The sequence below is a fragment of the Lagenorhynchus albirostris genome, chromosome 12 (genome assembly GCF_949774975.1).
Source record: "Lagenorhynchus albirostris chromosome 12, mLagAlb1.1, whole genome shotgun sequence".
Taxonomy (NCBI): Eukaryota; Metazoa; Chordata; class Mammalia; order Artiodactyla; family Delphinidae; genus Lagenorhynchus; species Lagenorhynchus albirostris.
The window spans coordinates 47,679,409-47,697,823 of record NC_083106.1 but is presented as its reverse complement, the minus strand read 5'-3'; the positions used below and the strand labels follow the sequence as shown (position 1 = coordinate 47,697,823).

Genomic DNA, 18,415 nt, shown 5'->3' with positions numbered 1-18,415 from the left:
AGAGAATGGTAATGGTTGTCATGGGCCTTAAGGAGAATGGCATTTCTTATGAGGCATCTGTCCCAGGTGACATTATCACAGTTTTTAGACAAAGACTAGTCTCTTTAGATACTAGAGAGCAAGCAACTTTCATTGGTAAGGGAAGCTCTGCCACATAGCAATGACAATCCTTTATCACTGTATGCCTATAAATTTTTAAATGCTTTGAAGCTTACGAACAAAGGTAGTACCCCTGAATTTCTTACCACATGTGAACTTTTACTATGAAGCATCTTGTAAAAGAATACCTTTATCTAGAATCCTTATAGCATACAACAGAAATGTCACCAACTTCTGTTGCCCCTGGCCATTTCAGAGAATACTATTTGCGAAGCTTTGAGGCAGACAGTTTACATGAGTAGTTTTCAGTTGAAGTCTTATTGCACCCAGAGGGTACTCTGGAAATCTGTGAGGGTGTCATAGTAACTGGGAGTTGCTACTAGCCTTTAGTGGGCAGGGGTCAGAGATGCTAGACATCCTACAATGTGTGGGATGGGATAGTCCCACACACTGTCCAACTTTTGAATGTCCTGTTAAATATTCATTGAGTGAAAAAAGCTTGCTTTTAATTATCTGAGCCTAGACTCTAAACCTCTTGTACATATAAACATAAATTTTTTTGCATAGTTCCAATAAACACCAAATTTTCCAAAAACATAAACTATCATGTAACTCAAGGGAAGCCTGCATTTTGTTTTAGTTTGAACTCTACCATGAGTGGGTCTCCATTTTGGAAAATCATCAAGGGAATGCCACTCGTGGTATTTGAGTAGTCGATACTCATCTAATACAGCTTAGGTCTGTATTTGTAATGTGGCATTCACAGCAATTTGATCTACAAGAATATACTTATTTAGTCATTTCATTAATTATAGAGAAAAATTATCAATATTCAGTTGAATATTTCAAGTTGGGTTTTACATCTTTGCCCACAAATGAACGGTTGCCATATGCCCATTTTGTTAACATGTTTTTCCCTAATGAAGCAATGAAACCATCAAGATTAAGTGACCACTTTACAAGGAAACATGGTGAAAAGTTGGCAACGATAATAGCATTCTTGTGAGATAAAGCATTCTGAAAAGTCTGAAAACCGTCTTACTATTTACTGGAATGTTTAACAAATTTTTCCTAAACCGGAAAGATGGTTTTATTGTTTCTTTCAGAATAGCACAAATGATTGCAAAATGTGGTAAGCTTCATGACATTTGTCTTGGCAATGATTTCATGGATATAACACCAAAAGCACAGGCAACAAGAACAAAAATAAGTGCAACTACATCAAACTAAAAAGCTTCCGCACAGCAAAGGAAACAATCATCGCAGTGAAAAGGTAACCTATGGAATGGGAGAAAATATTTGCAAACCATATATGTGACAAGGGGTTAATATCCAAATTTTTATATAAGAAACTTCTACAACTCCATAGTGGAAAAAAAAATGAATACCACACTTTAAAAATAGTGTAAGGGGGCTTCCCTGGTGGCACAGTGGTTGAGAATCTGCCTGCCAATGCAGGGGACATGGGTTCGAGCCCTGGTCTGGGAGGATCCCACATGCCGCGGAGCAACTGGGCCCGTGAGCCACAACTACTGAGCCTGCGCTCTAGAGCCCGTGTGCCTAGAGCCCATGCTCCACAAGAGAAGCCAACGCAGTGAGAAGCCCGCGCAACGCAACGAAGCGTAGCCCCTGCTTGCCACAACTAGAGAAAACCCACAGGCAGCAACGAAGACCCAACACAGCCAAAAATGAATAAATAAATAAATTTATTTTAAAAAATGGCTATACGTTGTATCTCCCAGTTGCTACAGTAATAATGATGATACTCTACCAGTGACGACAGCAATAATGAAAATGATAGCAGCAAAAAAACAAAGGAGAAGCCCCTTTCCTCCTACAATGTCCCTCCAGCGCCCTTTACTGAGAATTTCAGCACTGTGCCCACTATAAAAGAGAAATGCTTAATGGTCCAATCCATTATTGCAGAGCAGGTACTTAAGGGTGGATATGGTGCTAAGAGGCAATCAATCGATAACCAGCTGACAGGATGCTAAAAGCTACCAATAATTGCTCATTTGAACCTTTCTGACCAGCAGGAAAAAACTTCCTTTTATGATTCAATATTGAGAAACGGAGATGGTCAGTGCATGTTGTGGGTCACCCTTGATCTGACAGCTACAGATGCAACACACTCTAAGAATTTGTGGACAAAGTCAGAAAATGTCACCCCGAAAATGGAAGGGGGAAATTCACATTTTGAAACTAATAAGAACCAACTTTAAATGGACAGAGGTAGCTATCTGTGGAAATCTTCTGAGAAAATAACATACTAAAGTAATGATTTATAAAGATACTGCTGATAATAAAAGTAGGTGCTATCTAAATCTTCACACAGGCTAGGTCATCTCCCTAAAAGGAAAGACAGAAATTTAGAAATCATAACAATGAGAGATAAACTGATGGGAAGACTGTAATTCAGAAGTCAAGGATATTTTTTAAAAGAGCATTAGATGGTAAGCATTTGTCAGTATATGCCCAGCACTTCTAGGGTTCTGATTTTGCTAATATAGCCCCCAAATTAACCTGACAGTGGGAAAGGACAGTTTATCTGATTCTACAGTTTTAAGGACATATATAATTCCTTCTGCTTAATTTTTTACTTTAATAGAGAACCTTCAAATATAGTGGTCATGAAACTTTTTCTGTAAAGGGCCAGGCGGTAAATACTTCAGACTTTGCGGTCCATGAGGTCTCTGTCACAACTGCTCAACTGTCACTGTAGTGCAAAATTAGCCATAGATAATGTGTAAATGAATATGCGTGGCTGTGTTCTAATAAATCTTTATTTACAAAAACAGAATGTATCCAGATATGGCCTGTGGGCTTTAGTTTGTTGACCCTTGTTTAATCTATCATTTGACTTCCAGACTGGTCCTGCTCACTGGGGAGGAGTGCCTAGATCTAGGGAATACTAGATATAGAGCAGATCACTCTGTTTGTAAATTTTCATCTTGTGGTCTGCTCATATCAGTTAGTTTTCTGGGAACTGATCAGTTCTAGATGAACTAATAATTGAGTTCCTAACCTTGGAAAGTTGAGCTCTGAAGAGACTTGACCTTGGGGTCTAGCCTGAGTAGCTGATCTATCTCACTTATTCATCATTCTCTCTTTTCACCATCTCTAAATGGCAACATCAATATAATTTTAACAGGTTAATAATACTATTAAACAAACAGGGCTTTTTTAGGTTTAATAATCACAGTCTACATTTAAAATAGTTGCGTATAAGAGAAAATATGCAGTTTTAAAGATTAACTCAGCTATTATCATGAAGAGTTTAATGCATGACTGCATTAAAAACACAAAACAATACTGTGATGGATTCTATCCTAGTCGGCTCAGGCTGCCGTAACAAAATGCCTTAGAATGGGTGGCTTAAACAACAGGAATTTACTTTTCACAGTCCTGGAGGCTGGGAAGTAAGATCAGAGTTCTGATTGATTCACTTCCCTGGTGAGGGCTCTCTTCCTGGCTTTCAGATGCTTGCCCTCCTCTCTCTGTGACCTCACATGGCAGAAAGAGAGCGAGTGTGCTCTGGTGTCTGTTCCTCTTCCTAAAAGAACACTAATCCCATCATGCGGGCTCTACCCTCGTGACCTCATCTAAACCTAATTACCTCCTAAAGGGTCTACCTCCAAATACTATCACACTGGGGGTTAGGGCGTCAACATATGAACTTTGGGAGAAACACAATTTAGTCCACAGCAGATTACTTTTACTTCTTTATGAAATTATCATCAAAGAAGCCAGGAATCATTTGAAAACCTAATCAGAGAGATCCAATAAACCATTTTTGAGTAATTCTTTTGATTATACAGCTAACGATCCCTAATTGTCAAGAAACACAGTAATATAATAAACTATTTGTGGTAACTGACATTACGTAAACCAGATGTAAGTTTGGCTTGATGAACATGCCATTTTGGCATGCTAGGTCCATGTCCTTGCCTTAACTCCTCATTCTTGTGGCTTCTCAACCCCTTTATTTTAGCTCATTATTTCAGCTCCTATTCATCACCAGGCCCCTTTGCTTAATGACTCAGTCTGACCCACTCTCATGGATTCTGACTACTTCAGCTCCCCTTCACTGAACTCCCAATAGGTCTAGCCACCACTGAGACAAGAGATAAGAATCATTTCTGTCTCAAGCTAATGGACAACTGAGCTGACCCTTGCCCAGCCTCCTCATAAAGAGCTGGGTTGGGTGAACATTTTCCGCTGTACATAGTTTCTCTCTTTGAAGTGGCCTGAAAGCTAGATCTAAGTCCTTTTGGCCATAGTTTCACATCGTTTGAGCCTTTACTCAGGGGTGGCTTGTGGTGGAATAGGGGAGTGGTTCGGCCTACTCAAGATCTCCATTAGCTCCTTACGCTCAGCCACTCTAAATAAAGATACAACCGAAGTAAAAATGATTTATCTTGAATACAAGTCCCCTAATTCTCCCCACATTCCAACCAGCTTGCCATCTTATGCCCTCTTATATAGAAATTCTGGTACTGCCATGGAACATGTACATACAGAAGAAAACAGACAAAACAGAAAGGTCATGGGAGTTATCGCCTCCATACCCACACTTCCACTCTCACCAAGCCACTCTGGCACAAAGACAATTATCTCTTTGCTGAACGACGTAATAAAACTACTAAAATCATTTCGCATTCTCTAGTTTTTCCTGCTCCAATGCAACTGGCCACTACTGCCTGCTAATGTTCTTAATCCTCTGCTTTCATCTTGATACTCTTTACTACTCAAAAACCTGTAGTAGCTTCCTAAATTCAAAAGATAGAGTCCTCAGTTTGGTTTTCCAGACTTACCTACTTGGAAAGTGAGGCTGAGGAAAGTTACATAATTATTTAAGAACATGTGTGTGATTCTATAAATCCAGTGTATTCTCCACTGATCACAGCTGATCACACGCCTTCTTGTTTACTTGGCCTCTAAAACCATACATTCTTGATTTCCTTCTTATTTTAGTCTCCTTTGCAGGATATTCCTCATCCTTCCTACCTTTACATGTGGGATGCCCTCAGGGCTTACTCCCTGGCCCTCTTCTGTCTATACTCACAATTTAGGTGATCTCACCCAGTTACACAGTATTAAATACCATCTACACGCTGATAACACCCAGTTTATATCTACTGTTCTGATCCTTCCACTGAACTGAATATCCAGCTGCCCACTTGATGCCTTCATTTAATTGTCTAATAAATATCATAATCTTAACACATTCAACCTGAATTCTTGATTTTCTTCCATTTCCCAGCAGCGCTCATGCTCCTTCCACAATCTTTTCCACCTGAATAAAGAGGAGCACTGTTTACCAGTTGCTTAGATAACAGTCTCTCCTGAATCCTTTTCCCAACAAGGCCTCAACTGTGGACTACCATTTGCATCACCCAGTTTCAGCAAGAATCCTGCTAAAGTGGTTTAGCCAGAGCCCCCACCCTAGATAGCTGAGCACTCTGATATCTGATTGGGTTGCTCATCCCCAACATCCCCCTGGTGATGCCGGATCAGCCTGGCCTGCCTTCCGCAAGACTCCTGCTAGGCTGGTTTAGCCAGAAACCCCCTTACTCTGTTCCCTCTTAATAATTTTCTATCCACTGATCTTTCCCCCTGCCCTCAACCAGGATCCTTGGCTATAAAGTCCCACTTTTCCTTGTTGTATTCAGAATTCAGCCCAGTTCTATACTGAGGTCTCTTTTCCTTTATTATATTAGTTCCTGAGTAAAATCTGTTTTTATAGCCTTAACTACTGTCCAGCTCTGGGTTTCTTTGACATAGGTCAAAATCCTTGAAGTCATTTTTTTTGTTTAATTTTTTGGCTGCACTGTGTGACATGTGGGATCTTAGTGCCCCAACCAGGGATCGAACCCGTGCCCCCTGCAGTGGAAGTGGGGAGTCCTAACCACTGGACCGCCAGGGAAGTCCCTGAAGTCATTTTTTATATTCCTTCTCTCATACACCCAGTTCATTGGCAAATACTATTATTTTTATCTTCAATATAGTTCCCAAATATGAACACTCTCACCACCTACACAAATCTGACCTAATCAAATAACCTCCTAATTAGATCTCTGTTCTCTCTACTCTCCATCCTGCCCGCCTCTAGTGTATTCTTCTAACATACCCAGAAAGTCCTTAACATAAGGCATACCCAGTCAGGAACACTGCCTGATCTCAGCCTTTCTTATTTCTCCAACACACCAAGCTCACTCCTGTTAATGGATCCTTGCACCTGTTGTTCTCTCTGGACTGCTCTTCCTGCCCTTCGGTTCCCTCATTTCAGTTAGGGTTCTGTTCAAACATCACTCACAGAGCCCTCCCCAACACTACCTTAACTTAAAATAACCCCCTCCCATCACTCTTATCCCCCTTTCCTGCTTTATTTTTCTTTAGAGTATTTATCACAATCTGACATAACATTACAAATGTATTTGTTCACTGTCTACCTTGTCTATGAGGGCAGGAATTTTTGTCTGTTTTTTCACTGTTAGAACAATGCCTGGCACATGCTAGATGTTTAATAGCTATTTAATGACTAAATAAATGAACAGGTGGGATTTTATACAGTTTGCTCGCAACTTAAAAAGAAATACTGTTACTAGTATTTGTTCCTAGTCCAGCAACACAACAGTCATTGTCATTGTGGGGAATTCTGCAAAGGTTTTGGACTTTTTCCAAGCAGGTAGTATCAAATGTGGTATCAGATGGCAGTGATTAAACAAGAATGCTAAAAGCCATCTGTAATTTCCAGTTTTTCCTTTGTTCCAGGGCAGAGCAGTGTACAGCTCGGGATAAGTGGCCTCTTCTTTGTACAGATGGAGATCATATCCCTTACAAAGTACCTAAAGCCCTAAAGTGGCTTTCTTTTTTGATGCAGATGACCCTAATTGCTTCTGAAGCCCTTAGTACCTTAAGAAATGTTATTCTATTTTTCTGTGCAGAGTCTACAGTAGCAAAAGTCTCACTTTTGGTTGCTTTGTTTTTATTCTCTTGATATATTGATTTTGGCTAATAATGGTACAGTACAGCAAAGATTTTATCTGACCAATACAGCCTAGGAGACCATTATGATGGTAGATTCAGAGTCCTGCAGCCCCAAATGTTACAATGAATCCAGTTAAAGGAAATTTTAAGTTTATATTTTTATAAGGAAATTTCATGAAAAAACAGTAATTTTTTATTTTTAATAAGATAAAAAGTTAATTCCATCAAACAGACACCAATGTTAGATACTTTCAATATTATTTCTCACTTTTCAGAATACATAGCACAAACATGAGAGTTATCTTACTGAAATTAAACCTTTGTGAGAGTTGGTTTTGATAGACTGGGCTTTTAGAGATGAGGTTAAAGAATGATCGTTTAGTATACTGATAGAAATAGTTATGATGACACCTAGTCTTTCATGATGCACTTTAAGCACTAATGAGACATTTACTGATAAGTAAAAAGGATGGTCCCTCCAGAGAATAAAGATTAAATTGGTCCTAACAGTGATATGCAGTCCCTAAACATAATCCATCTAACTTCTCATTCTCGTCCAAAGTAAAATTTTAAGTTGAAAAACCTGCCTCCCTGTTGCCATTTCATAAATATGACAAGGTAGTACCATATTAGCCACTAAGACCCAGATATTTTCTTCAAAGATAAATTGTCATATATATTGTAGAATATCCATTTTTTCAAGGGAATCAATAAAACTATATTTATTTAAAGAATGGCCCATCAACATTTTTATTTCTCTTGAATTGTCTCACACAAAAAGATTTATTCTCAAAAACGGTCTAAAGAGAAAGCTGCGTGAAGCAATGCCCTATTTTAATCACCCCTTTTTAAAAAAAGGTGGTGAGTGACCTCTGGAGGCAAGTGGAAAAAGTATCCTGCTGCTTTCAGGAGTGAAGTGGGGAGAATCAGAAAGTAGATCTTTCCATCTAGAGAAAAAAAATTTTTTGATGTTTAATCAGGGTGAATTAAAACATTTAAAATTAGTTAACTGAACCTCAATTCAATTATGTAATATTTTAAGTATCTAATACAATGCCACAGGGGAGATAGAGACATGAGATCCATGGTTTCCATCTCATTGAGCTTACAATCTCCTAGGGAACTAAAGAGAAGTGTTGAAATAACTATAACACAAGCTAGAATGTGTGAGAACATTTAGGAGTAGCATAGCTACATAGGAATTCAGATTTTTGGTTAGGTTGTTCAGAAAAAGTCTACTACATTCAACGAACATTTACTGAAGACAAACTGTGTGCCAGGCACTATGCTTGAGGATAAATAAGACACAGTACCTTCCTTCAGGCACTCTTGGTATAAAAGGGAAGCTGACACATAAATAGGAAAATTCTATAGGTAGTAGCTGGTGGCCTATGAGAATTATGCACAAAGGAGGGAAACTAAAATAGTCCCGAGACTGAGAGGAGGGTCAGAAGAGGCTTCCTAGAGGAAGTAACACCTCAGCTGACTCTTCAAAGATAGGCAGGGATAGTTCTGGTTCGGTGTTATCATAAGCCTGCTCCAGCCCCTCTCCCACTGATGACAACTAACCACTCACGATGAAATACAAAGAGCAAGTACCTGAGGACTCTGAAAAGTGAACAAAGGAGGGGAATCAAAACTTAGAAAAAAAAACCCTTCAAGGCAATGAGATAGAATGATAGAAACCCCATCTTCCTTGTTCAAGGAACTGAGAAATGGAGACGCTCTGGGTTGGAAAGCGAGTGGGGAGGTGGGGAGGGGAGAGCTAGAGAAGGTGATCACTAAAATTTTGTGTATGAACCACGCAAGCCCCTTGGGTTTGCCCCTGTGTGTGACAGACACCCGAAGCAGCATAGCAACAGCTTTGACAACTGATTTGAGTGTTAAACCATTGCCCAAGTCTCAGATGAACGCCTGAGTGGTGCATGTTCAGGACTGGCCCAGAGCAGCACAGCACAGCACAGCACAGCACAGGCTTTGATAACTGAACTGAGATTGGAACCATCATCCACAGAAGGCGATACGAAACTTGCAGCCTGAACTCAATCAGGTTGATTGCCTGCTTAAATGAACATTCTCCAGAGGAGGATTTTAACAGGACCCAGAGTCTGCGTAATGTAACTGTCACAATGTCCAGGATACAATAGAAAATTACCTGTCATACAAAGAAACAGGAAAATGTGACCAAATCCCAAGGGAAATGACAAGCAACAAACACAAACCCTGAGATAACACAGATGTTGGCATTTTCCTAGAATTTAAAGCAGCTATTACATGTTCCAGGAGGTAAAGATAAATGTAAAGAAAGGCATCTTCAGCAGAGAAGAAGAAACAATGAAAAAGAACCAGGTGGAAATTTTGAACTGAAAAGTACAATAACCGAAATAAACAAATTCAGTGGATACAGCAGAATGGAGATGAGGAAAGAGGCAGTGCACTTGAAGATAGAGACATCAACAGAGATGATCTAAACTGAAGAGCAGAGAGGGGAAAAAACAACTAGAAAAGAAAAAGAGAACATATGAGCATCAAGGATCTCTGTAATAATATCAAAAGGTCTAACATACAAGTCATCAGAGTCCCAGAAGGAGAGGAGAAAGAGATCGAGGCAGAAGAATTATTTGCCCTTAACAATTTGGACCTAACTTACTTCTCCCATATCATATTCTATTCTCTTTAACATATGTATATGCCTTTTGTTTCAATCACATTACACTTTTCTCAGAGACATTCCCTGACTCTGAAAAACTAAAACAGGTTCTCTTAAATCATAACACCTGTACTTTCTGGGGTAAACTGGGACGTGATTAATGACCAAATGGATGGGGCTGGAGAGATGGGTTGCAAGGGAAATGATGATAAGACTCAGGTGTGTATAATCTGGAGCTTAAGTGGGTGAGCTGGAGAGTAATCAGGTGGAAAAGAACATTTCAGATAAACGAGAAAAAAATATTTACACATTTTGAGGCCGTGGTCTGTTTGGTCAAAGAGCAAAAGGAAACAAAAAGCTAGAGTAGGATACACAAAACAAGGCCTTTCCTTCATCCACTGGCATAACTTTTTAAAAATAATTAATTTTTATTTTTGGCTGTTTTGGGTCTTTGTTGCTGCGTGCGGGCTTTCTCTAGTTGCGGCGAGCAGGGGCTACTCTTCCTTACGGTGCGCGGGCTTCTCATCGCGGTGGCTTCTCTTGTTGTGGAGCACGGGCTCTAGGCGCGCCGGCTTCAGTAGCTGCAGCACGTGGGCTCGGTAGTTGTGGCTCACGGGCTCTAGAGCACAGGTTCAGTAGTTGTGGCGCACGGGCTTAGTTGCTCCGGTGAATGTGGAATCTTCCCGAACCAGGGCTTGAACCTGTGTCCCCTGCACTGGCAGATGGATTCTTAACCACCGAGCCACCAGAGAAGCCCCCACTGGCATAACCTTATTCAGGCATTCTGCAAATCAAAGCCCTGCTCCACTTCCTTACAACAATGGAATTATTTGAAGGGACTGGGGGTGAGAGTGTGCTTGAAACCGCAGTTTTGGCTCCAGATTTCTTGAGCTATTGTGTCCACTGATTCGCTGACTGACTTTGGGCAAGTTGCTAGTTTCTATGACTCAATCCTCCTATCTTAAAATCAGGATAACACGTAATTTAGAGTGTTGTTATGAGGATCAATTGAGCTCATACACGTGAAAGCTTACATATGTGGTTCAACAAATGCTGTGGAGTAACAGATGAACTGCAGATCAATAGACGACAGACCTTAAAGGAACTAGGGCAGGGATTTTAGAAAGCTGTATTAAGGACAGACCTTGGGGTTCCCTTTATCCCCCAGGAGACCCGGGGAGAGGGAGCGAAGCCATACCTTGTATTTCTTGGCCAGCACTTCCTCCTGACGGCTTGGCTGCATCTTCCCTCCTGATTCGTCGGGTCCCAGGCTGCGGCTTCAGCTCGCTCCGCCGCGCGGCGCCCGCCCACAGGGCCTCTGTGAGCTCAGCTAAGTGTGATGCTGAGGCCCGAGCGCGGCGTCCAGTGTCCTGGGCAACCCTATCAACTTCCGGTTTGAGGCAAGGCCGTGGTTGGCTGGAGGCCACATTTCCGCCACGTGACCCGGGCAGGCGCCCTGCGTGTGCGAGGGCGCGCCTCCGCTGCCGGCTACACCCGGCGCGTTCAGAAGTTCTAGTCCTCGGCCCGGACTAGGGCCTCCCCCGGGGAGGTGGCGCCAGCCGAGACCGCCGGCTCTGGAGGCGCGGGGCCGGGGCAGGGCTTGGAGTTCTCGAGACTCCTCTGAGAAGCCGGACGGCAGCAAGACCGCTGCTCGCGAGCCTCCAAGCTGGAGCTGGAACTGGAACCCTGTGGGGCCGGGGCCCAGGCTGCCGGGCAGCGGCTTTTCCCGGCCGAAGCCCCAGCGGAGAATGAGCCGGAGGCGGTGGCGGGCTCCCGGCGGAGCGGCCGGGCTGGGAGCGTGCTGCGCTGGTTCATCACCGTCCTCCTGTGTGCCGCCTTCCTGGGGCTGGTGAGAGCCGGGGCTGGAACCCTCCCAGGCCGAGGCGTGAGCAGAAGTCCTGTAGGGAGCGCGGCCTTCCGAGCTCCTGTCTCGTTTCCGCCGCTTGCAGACTGGGTGTCCTTGGGCTCCTTAATCTGCCGGGGCCTCAGTTTCATAATCTGAAAAATGGGCACAATTATAATCTTAGAGGGCTATTGTCAAGTGTGAAACCGATTTTCGTAAAATATTTTCCAGCACCAGCAAACCTTTCTACCTCTCCTCCGTGGGGTCGGGGGGATGCAAGAGGGGTTGACAGGTTTATAGCCTCCCCCGAAGCCCCCCCCCCCGCCTCCTGCGTTCACCCAACCCCCAAATTATTGCGCAAAGTTGCTCTACTGGTTTTTTCTCTTCCTCGGCTGACCAAATTCACCCCTTATTTTTGCAGGTGGGGAAATAGACCCAGAGAGGGAAAGTGACTTTTTTTCGGACCACACAGCTGGTTAAGTGGTTGAGCCAGGAATGTCTTTTATTCTGCCTACAGTTTTATGTAAAACAAAATTTCAGGTCCTTCAGTGTTTTTCTAAGACAAAACTGCAAGGCTAGTTTGGCCTTTTGCCAACCCCTTTGGCCGCCCTGTGGTCACTTGTCTTAAATATTGGGATCCTGGGGAGTTGGGAGGGTGAGTCCTCTGAGCAGAGTCACCTGTGACCACTTAGTGTCTCTTCCTTTGAGCCACGCTTGATTCTTAGAGTATTTGTATTCGAAGAAACGTCACTGCAGATGATGTGCCAGGTCCTTTTAAGTGCTTTGCAGGCGGGAACTAATTTGGTTACAGCTGGGGCGCAGCCTTCCCTTCCTGTACTAGGCACTTACTCTGCACCTGTGCCCAAGCTTGCTCGTAGCTGGGGACTGCTCAGGCCTGGAGAGGGGCTACACCCAAGCGTTTAGAGCAAATTCGTGCAATTAGAATCACTTATTCTTGAAATGTAGACCGATTGGAAACATTTTTTGTGTGTCCAGCGAATTTCCTGTGAAAGCCAACTGCAGCCCCTAATTTTTGCTGAAGTTACATGTCTTTGAGTAAAATTTTATTTTTAAAGTCATTGCATACACGCATATGTAATATTCTCTAAGGAAGCCTTACAGACAGTACTCCTGAGGCTTTGGTTTTCTTTGAAGAAAAATGTAGATTTAGAAACATTCAAATTGTTTATCTCTTACATGTTTTATATGTGTAGTTCAGAGGAAGGACCCCATGTACATCCAGAAATATTGCTGTTTTAACAACATCAAAAAATGGGGATAATATTTTGATGGTTTGTTAACTTAAATTTTTAACCTCAAAATTCTGGTGTTATTTGTGCGTGCAGTATATTTCAGACTATTCAAAACTATTTCATAAATTTTTTAATGTTACATTTTACTGTTAATACAAATACTGTAGTTTTTTTCTGGTATTGTTCAAAAAGGAAACAGAATTGCAGCAAAGAGCCAAAAGAATTAAAGAATTTTGTAAAAATCGAGAGTTGTCAAAACTAGAAAAGCACTAGGACTTGGCACACCAGAAATAGGAGTCTATAGCTCTACTAGTACTAGTATTTTCATTATGAATTTTACTGTGGGGCTTAATCTCCTACATTACATTGAAATCCCCTCCTCCCTTTTTAATACTGAAAAACAGCTACCACCTGGATAGACATTATTTTAGTGATTGTAAATGAAAACTTCTGTCTTTCTAAATTTTAGGGAATGAGTGTCGCTATACTGGGACCCACGTTTCAAGATTTGGCAGCAAATGTGAACCGCAGTATCAGCAGTCTTTCTCTGATTTTTGTGGGCCGTGCCTTTGGATATTTGGGTGGCTCTGTGATTGGTGGAGTTCTTTTTGACATTATGAATCATTTTCTTCTTTTGGGTAAGTAAACAACAATTTTCGCTTCTTTGTGACTTTCGAGGAATTTACAGTTTGTTTATAAATATGAAACATACTGGCTTGCAGAATGGTTGACAACTTAAGGGTAGTGTTTAGGTATCCTCAGTGGAAGTCAGGTTTCCCTGGTGCCTGCTTTCATCTTGGCAGTTACTGGGAATCCGGTCTAAACCCCTCTGGAAATTTAGATTAGCCCTGGAGTGTGTTAGCGATCCTTAGCCTTCCCGACCTTCATTGTAGTTTAGGCACCACCACTGGATAACATACAAGTTGTCCAAAGAGCTCTGATTGTCAGGGTTCAGGGCAGATCTCCTGGGGCCATAGATCAGAATAAAGTCCTTGAACCTCCCCACATTAGACCCTGGACTGAGAATGAGGTGGGAGGGGATGGTGGGTGAAATGATGAAGGCTCAATTTTTGTCCCAGCTGCCCCATGTTAATGATTACCCCAGGCCTCTCTACCTCACTCTCAAAATAGATGGCAAAGCTTTTAACTTACTCTTTTTTTGGATAAATTGACACGTTTAAAGAAAATCTGGATTAATGTGATAAAACTGCTTTGGACGTAAGGAGATAATTTACCATTGTTGATGAATGAGTAAATAATCTCTCTGATTTCCATAGTGTGTCGAAAGAGTATACTTCTTATATTTCCTTCCCTATTCCCCAAATTTGTTTAATACATTTCTACTATGAACTACTATAGTAATTGCATTTAATTTTTGTCTTTTTTATTTTTTACCTCATATCTAAACATCTCTTTAGGTTGTTAAATATGAAACATTTAAATGAATAATTTTTGAGCTCTGTTTTGCTATAAAACTTTGCCTTGTGGTATAATGTATGGTTTGATTATTAGCAGTACTAGAAATGTATTTATAGTAGAATAACATATATTTTATAGTCCATAAAGATGATAAAAGCTTTTAAATGAAATAACTGTTAGTAGAAGCTAAACCTCTCATCTACTCATTATTACTCAATTTTAATTTGACCTGTTTTTACATTTTTGGGAGTTTTTATGATGTTGCCTTGATCCATAACCCTTTCCCATAAATAGTGTTTTTTATAGCTGACTTTTACTTTTCTTCTCAGGGATGTCAATGTTCGCTACCACGATTGGTCTTTATCTTGTTCCATTTTGTAAGGCCGCGGTGTTACTGATTGTCATGATGTCCATCTTTGGTGTTTCAGTTGGCATCCTGGATACAGGTCAGTGAGCCCTTCATTGTCAACTCTGGGAGTAGGGACTTTCTACTCGAAAAAGTAGAGCATATGATATTAAATTGTCACTTGCAGTGTCCCCTAAAATGACACTGACCTACTGAGTTGGTCATGGGGTCTCCAGGTCAGAACCGCCTTTCTGGCAACTACTCTTCTTGCCAAGTAGGGTGCCCATTTTTGAGCAGCCAACCACAGAGTGAATTCAGAGAATTTTGTTCTTTGAGAGATTGTTGATTTACAGTATCCAAACAGGGAAGGGGCCCCCATGTGGGTAATCACAGTGCAGATGAGCAGGTTTTCATTTCGGGATAGAACTTTATCATTGTAATATGGCAGGAATTGACGGGTTAATAGAACAAACCAAGTTTGGAACCATTATTTGGCTGAGGAAACATAGAAGCAGCTCTCCAATTTAAAATGCACTCTGCCTTTTGAACTAAGAGAAACCTGTGCTGTGTATTATTTCCCTTCTTTTCCTATTCTCTCAAAAGTTCCTGCCCTCCTGCAGGAGATCCTCTCCATGTATCTTCATGTCTTTTAAAACCTACTAAATAACATATGTGACATTTGTTCACCCCTGAAACCAACGTTCTCCCCCCTTCCTATTATTTGATAGGTTGGGGAAATATTTTTTTACTTGGGGCTTAATTTGGTTGTGAAATTACAGGATGGAATTGTGTGGAAATGTATGTTTATCTGCAAATATATTAAAAAGAAAGAGAGAAAACACAAGACTTGAGGCTTCTTGCCTTTCACCATGTAGATACATAGACAGTGTAACTGAGTGTGTTAGAAGGTGTCTGTGTTCCTTGTTTCCTGCAATGGGCACAGCAGAATCCTGTAATGTTCAGGTTCCTGAACATGTGTTTTGCATCTGCCATATACATAAATAATTTTCTTCAAGTGGCTACCGATTGCAGGTACAGAAAAATTTGGTAATTTGGCCACTATCTGATGATAATATATATTTAAAATGTTTAAAAATAACTATATAAATATCCTTCCCTACCCCCACCCCTCCTATCCCTGGTATTAGAACTATATTATAAAAAGCCTTGGGCTAATGTACTTGGCTCTAGGAAATAGTGGTTTATTAGCTTGTAGAATCCCATTTGTGAGTGTGTGATGTTCCAGTGCTTAGAGTTCGCTGGTGGTATTGGTGAGTTAGAGTTTCTTGATCATAGAATTGACTTAGTTGCAACAGTTGATAACTTAGAATATTATAATCCTTGTGCCATGTAGAATAGACTCATCTATTTTGAACTTTCTTTTACTAAGTTACTATGATTAAATCATTCTCCCCATCTTTCATTGGTAGGTGGTAACGTCCTAATCTTGGCTATTTGGGGGGACAAAGGAGCCCCCCATATGCAGGCCTTACACTTCAGTTTTGCCTTGGGTGCCTTTTTGGCTCCCCTGCTGGCTAAATTGGCATTGGGCAGGATGGTGTCTGCTGAAAACCACACAGAGGCTGACTTTAACCATTCTGCCCTCAACCAGTCATCTGAAGCTGACTCAGAATCTCTACTTCGAATACCTGACGATATGAATTTACTGTGGGCTTACGCTGTTATCGGTACTTATATTTTTGTAGTTTCTCTCTTTTTTTTCGCTCTGTTTGTAAAGAAAAGCTCAAGGCAGGATAAAGCAAAAGTATCTACTCAGAGGTTTCGAAGAGCTAAATATCACAATGCCCTTCTTTGTCTCCTTTTTCTGTTCTTCTTTTTTTATGTTGGAGCCGAGGTAACATATGGCTCTTACGTTTTCTCCTTTGCAACCACCCATGCTGGCATGAAAGAAAGTGAAGCGGCTGGGTTGAACTCCATCTTCTGGGGGACCTTTGCAGCCTGCAGGGGTATGGCAATCTTTTTTGCTACATGCTTACAACCTGGAACCATGATTGTGTTGAGCAACATTGGCAGCCTGGCTTCATCTTTATTTCTGGTGCTTTTCGACAAGAGCCGAGTTTGTCTCTGGATAGCAACTTCAGTGTATGGTGCCTCAATGGCAACCACATTTCCCAGTGGTGTGTCTTGGATTGAGCAGTACACGACCATCCATGGGAAAGCTGCAGCATTTTTTGTAGTCGGTGCTGCCCTGGGAGAAATGGCTATTCCTGCAGTAATTGGAATTCTTCAAGGAAAATACCCTGACTTGCCTGTAGTTTTGTACACCTGTTTGGGGTCATCAGTAGCCACTGCTGTTTTATTTCCTGTGCTGTATAAATTAGCCACCTTGCCTATCAGTCGTCAGCATAAAGAACACAGTAAAAGCGAGGACCAGAAAACTTTGCTCTCTAGCTCTGGGCTAAATGACTATGAGGAAGAGAATGAAGAAGAAGATGCAGAAAAATGGAATGAAATGGACTTTGAAGTGATCGAAATGAATGATACAATGAGGAATTCTGTAATAGAGACATCTAGGTATATTTTGATGGAGCCCACAGCTGACGTCTCCAACCAATCCCACTCAAATGCGTTAACGTTTGAGTCCTCTCTGGTTAATATGGGCAAGTCCCCTGTGAATCACCTTGCAAGAAACCAGGACAAAAGGGACTAAGGGCTAGAGAAGATGAATTATTTACTGACTTCCCTGAATAATCACCAGTTCTAAAGAGGCCAGTCAGAGCAAAGCATAACAGATTTTCAACAAGCTTTGGGGGTCAAAATTTCTAGGTCCAAGTATAGCAAATGCTAAAAGGTTTTGAAATGTTTTGTCATTCCCAGAGCCTTTCGTAAAGAACCAATGATCTCATACAGCTGGATCCTGTTGTGAGGCTAGCGTTTGGTGGCATGTGGCTGATTAGGCAATATTTTCTGGTCTCAGAGTGTGCAGAGAAGGCATTTGTTTTTGAGAAGCTGGGTGCCATTCAGATAGAATGAAACTGTTTAGTAGTTGAATTGGTTAGCTGAACAAATTATCCGTCGTCAGTATTCTGCCAGGGAAGTTGAGGAGAATCATTTCATAAAAGAGCATCTTTTAAAATGGACAGAGATTTTTACTGTTTCCCTGTGTCTGTAGTGTTGGACCAGAAAATGCTAATTACTCATATGATTTCTGATTTCTGTGAAGAGAACACAGAACAGGCACAGACCTGGCTTCAGGCCTCCACTGCTGCTCACTAGTCTTCTGGCCCTGTACTCAGTCATTTAACTTATATAGGTCTCGTTTATCTCATCCCCGATCTGTGATTCTCTAATGAAAATGCGATGACTTTCAAACTGGGAATCCATAATTTTTAAAGTTTGTGCAAGATACCTGCTAGAGATCAATATGTGTCACCCCATTCTTCATTTCAGATGAGAAGTGAAAAAAATTGATAGCTTTAAGAATGTGCTACTGACTATGAATAGTGTCAATTTAAGAGACTCAGTGTTTAATACTTTATTTGAATAATTGTCTGAAGAATACATTTTTAGTACTGTATTTCATCAATTCTGAGATGCACCTTTTTTCACATTTTTAACATCTCTGAAATCAGAATATGTGTTGAAATCAATGATCATTTAACATTGTGGCAAAACTCAATTGACGGTTTTTTCCTATATACTTCTATAAAGTAGTGCTGCATTTTACAATCAGTGTCTTAGTTTCAGTGACTATAGTAATTCATTCAATTATGGAGATTATACTATTTTTACAGACATTTTAAAAAGAAGTTATTTTTATATGCTTATTTTCTCTAATTATGTTCAAACAGGAT

At 41.1% G+C, this 18,415-nt stretch overlaps 1 protein-coding gene across 1 annotated transcript; it reads left to right on the top strand.

Annotated features, from left to right (window-relative positions):
- Positions 1-5: 5 nt before the first annotated feature.
- Positions 6-18,045, top strand: MFSD4B (major facilitator superfamily domain containing 4B). The gene is made up of 6 exons (XM_060167679.1): positions 6-135; positions 10,908-11,261; positions 11,365-11,588; positions 13,305-13,473; positions 14,584-14,700; positions 16,031-18,045. Exons 1-6 carry the CDS (start codon positions 6-8, stop codon positions 17,269-17,271), a joined length of 2,235 nt encoding a protein of 744 aa, XP_060023662.1. The 3' UTR covers positions 17,272-18,045.
- The last annotated feature ends 370 nt before the right edge of the window (positions 18,046-18,415 follow it).

Excerpts from the sequence above, each read along its gene's own strand:
- MFSD4B (XM_060167679.1), top strand. The coding sequence starts at position 6 with ATGGTAATGGTTGTCATGGGCCTTAAGGAGAATGGCATTTCTTATGAG. Across the intron at positions 136-10,907 it reads AGAGCAAGCAACTTTCATTG|GAGACCCGGGGAGAGGGAGC; the intron begins GTAAGGGAAGCT and ends TTTATCCCCCAG. Across the intron at positions 13,474-14,583 it reads GAATCATTTTCTTCTTTTGG|GGATGTCAATGTTCGCTACC; the intron begins GTAAGTAAACAA and ends TTTTCTTCTCAG.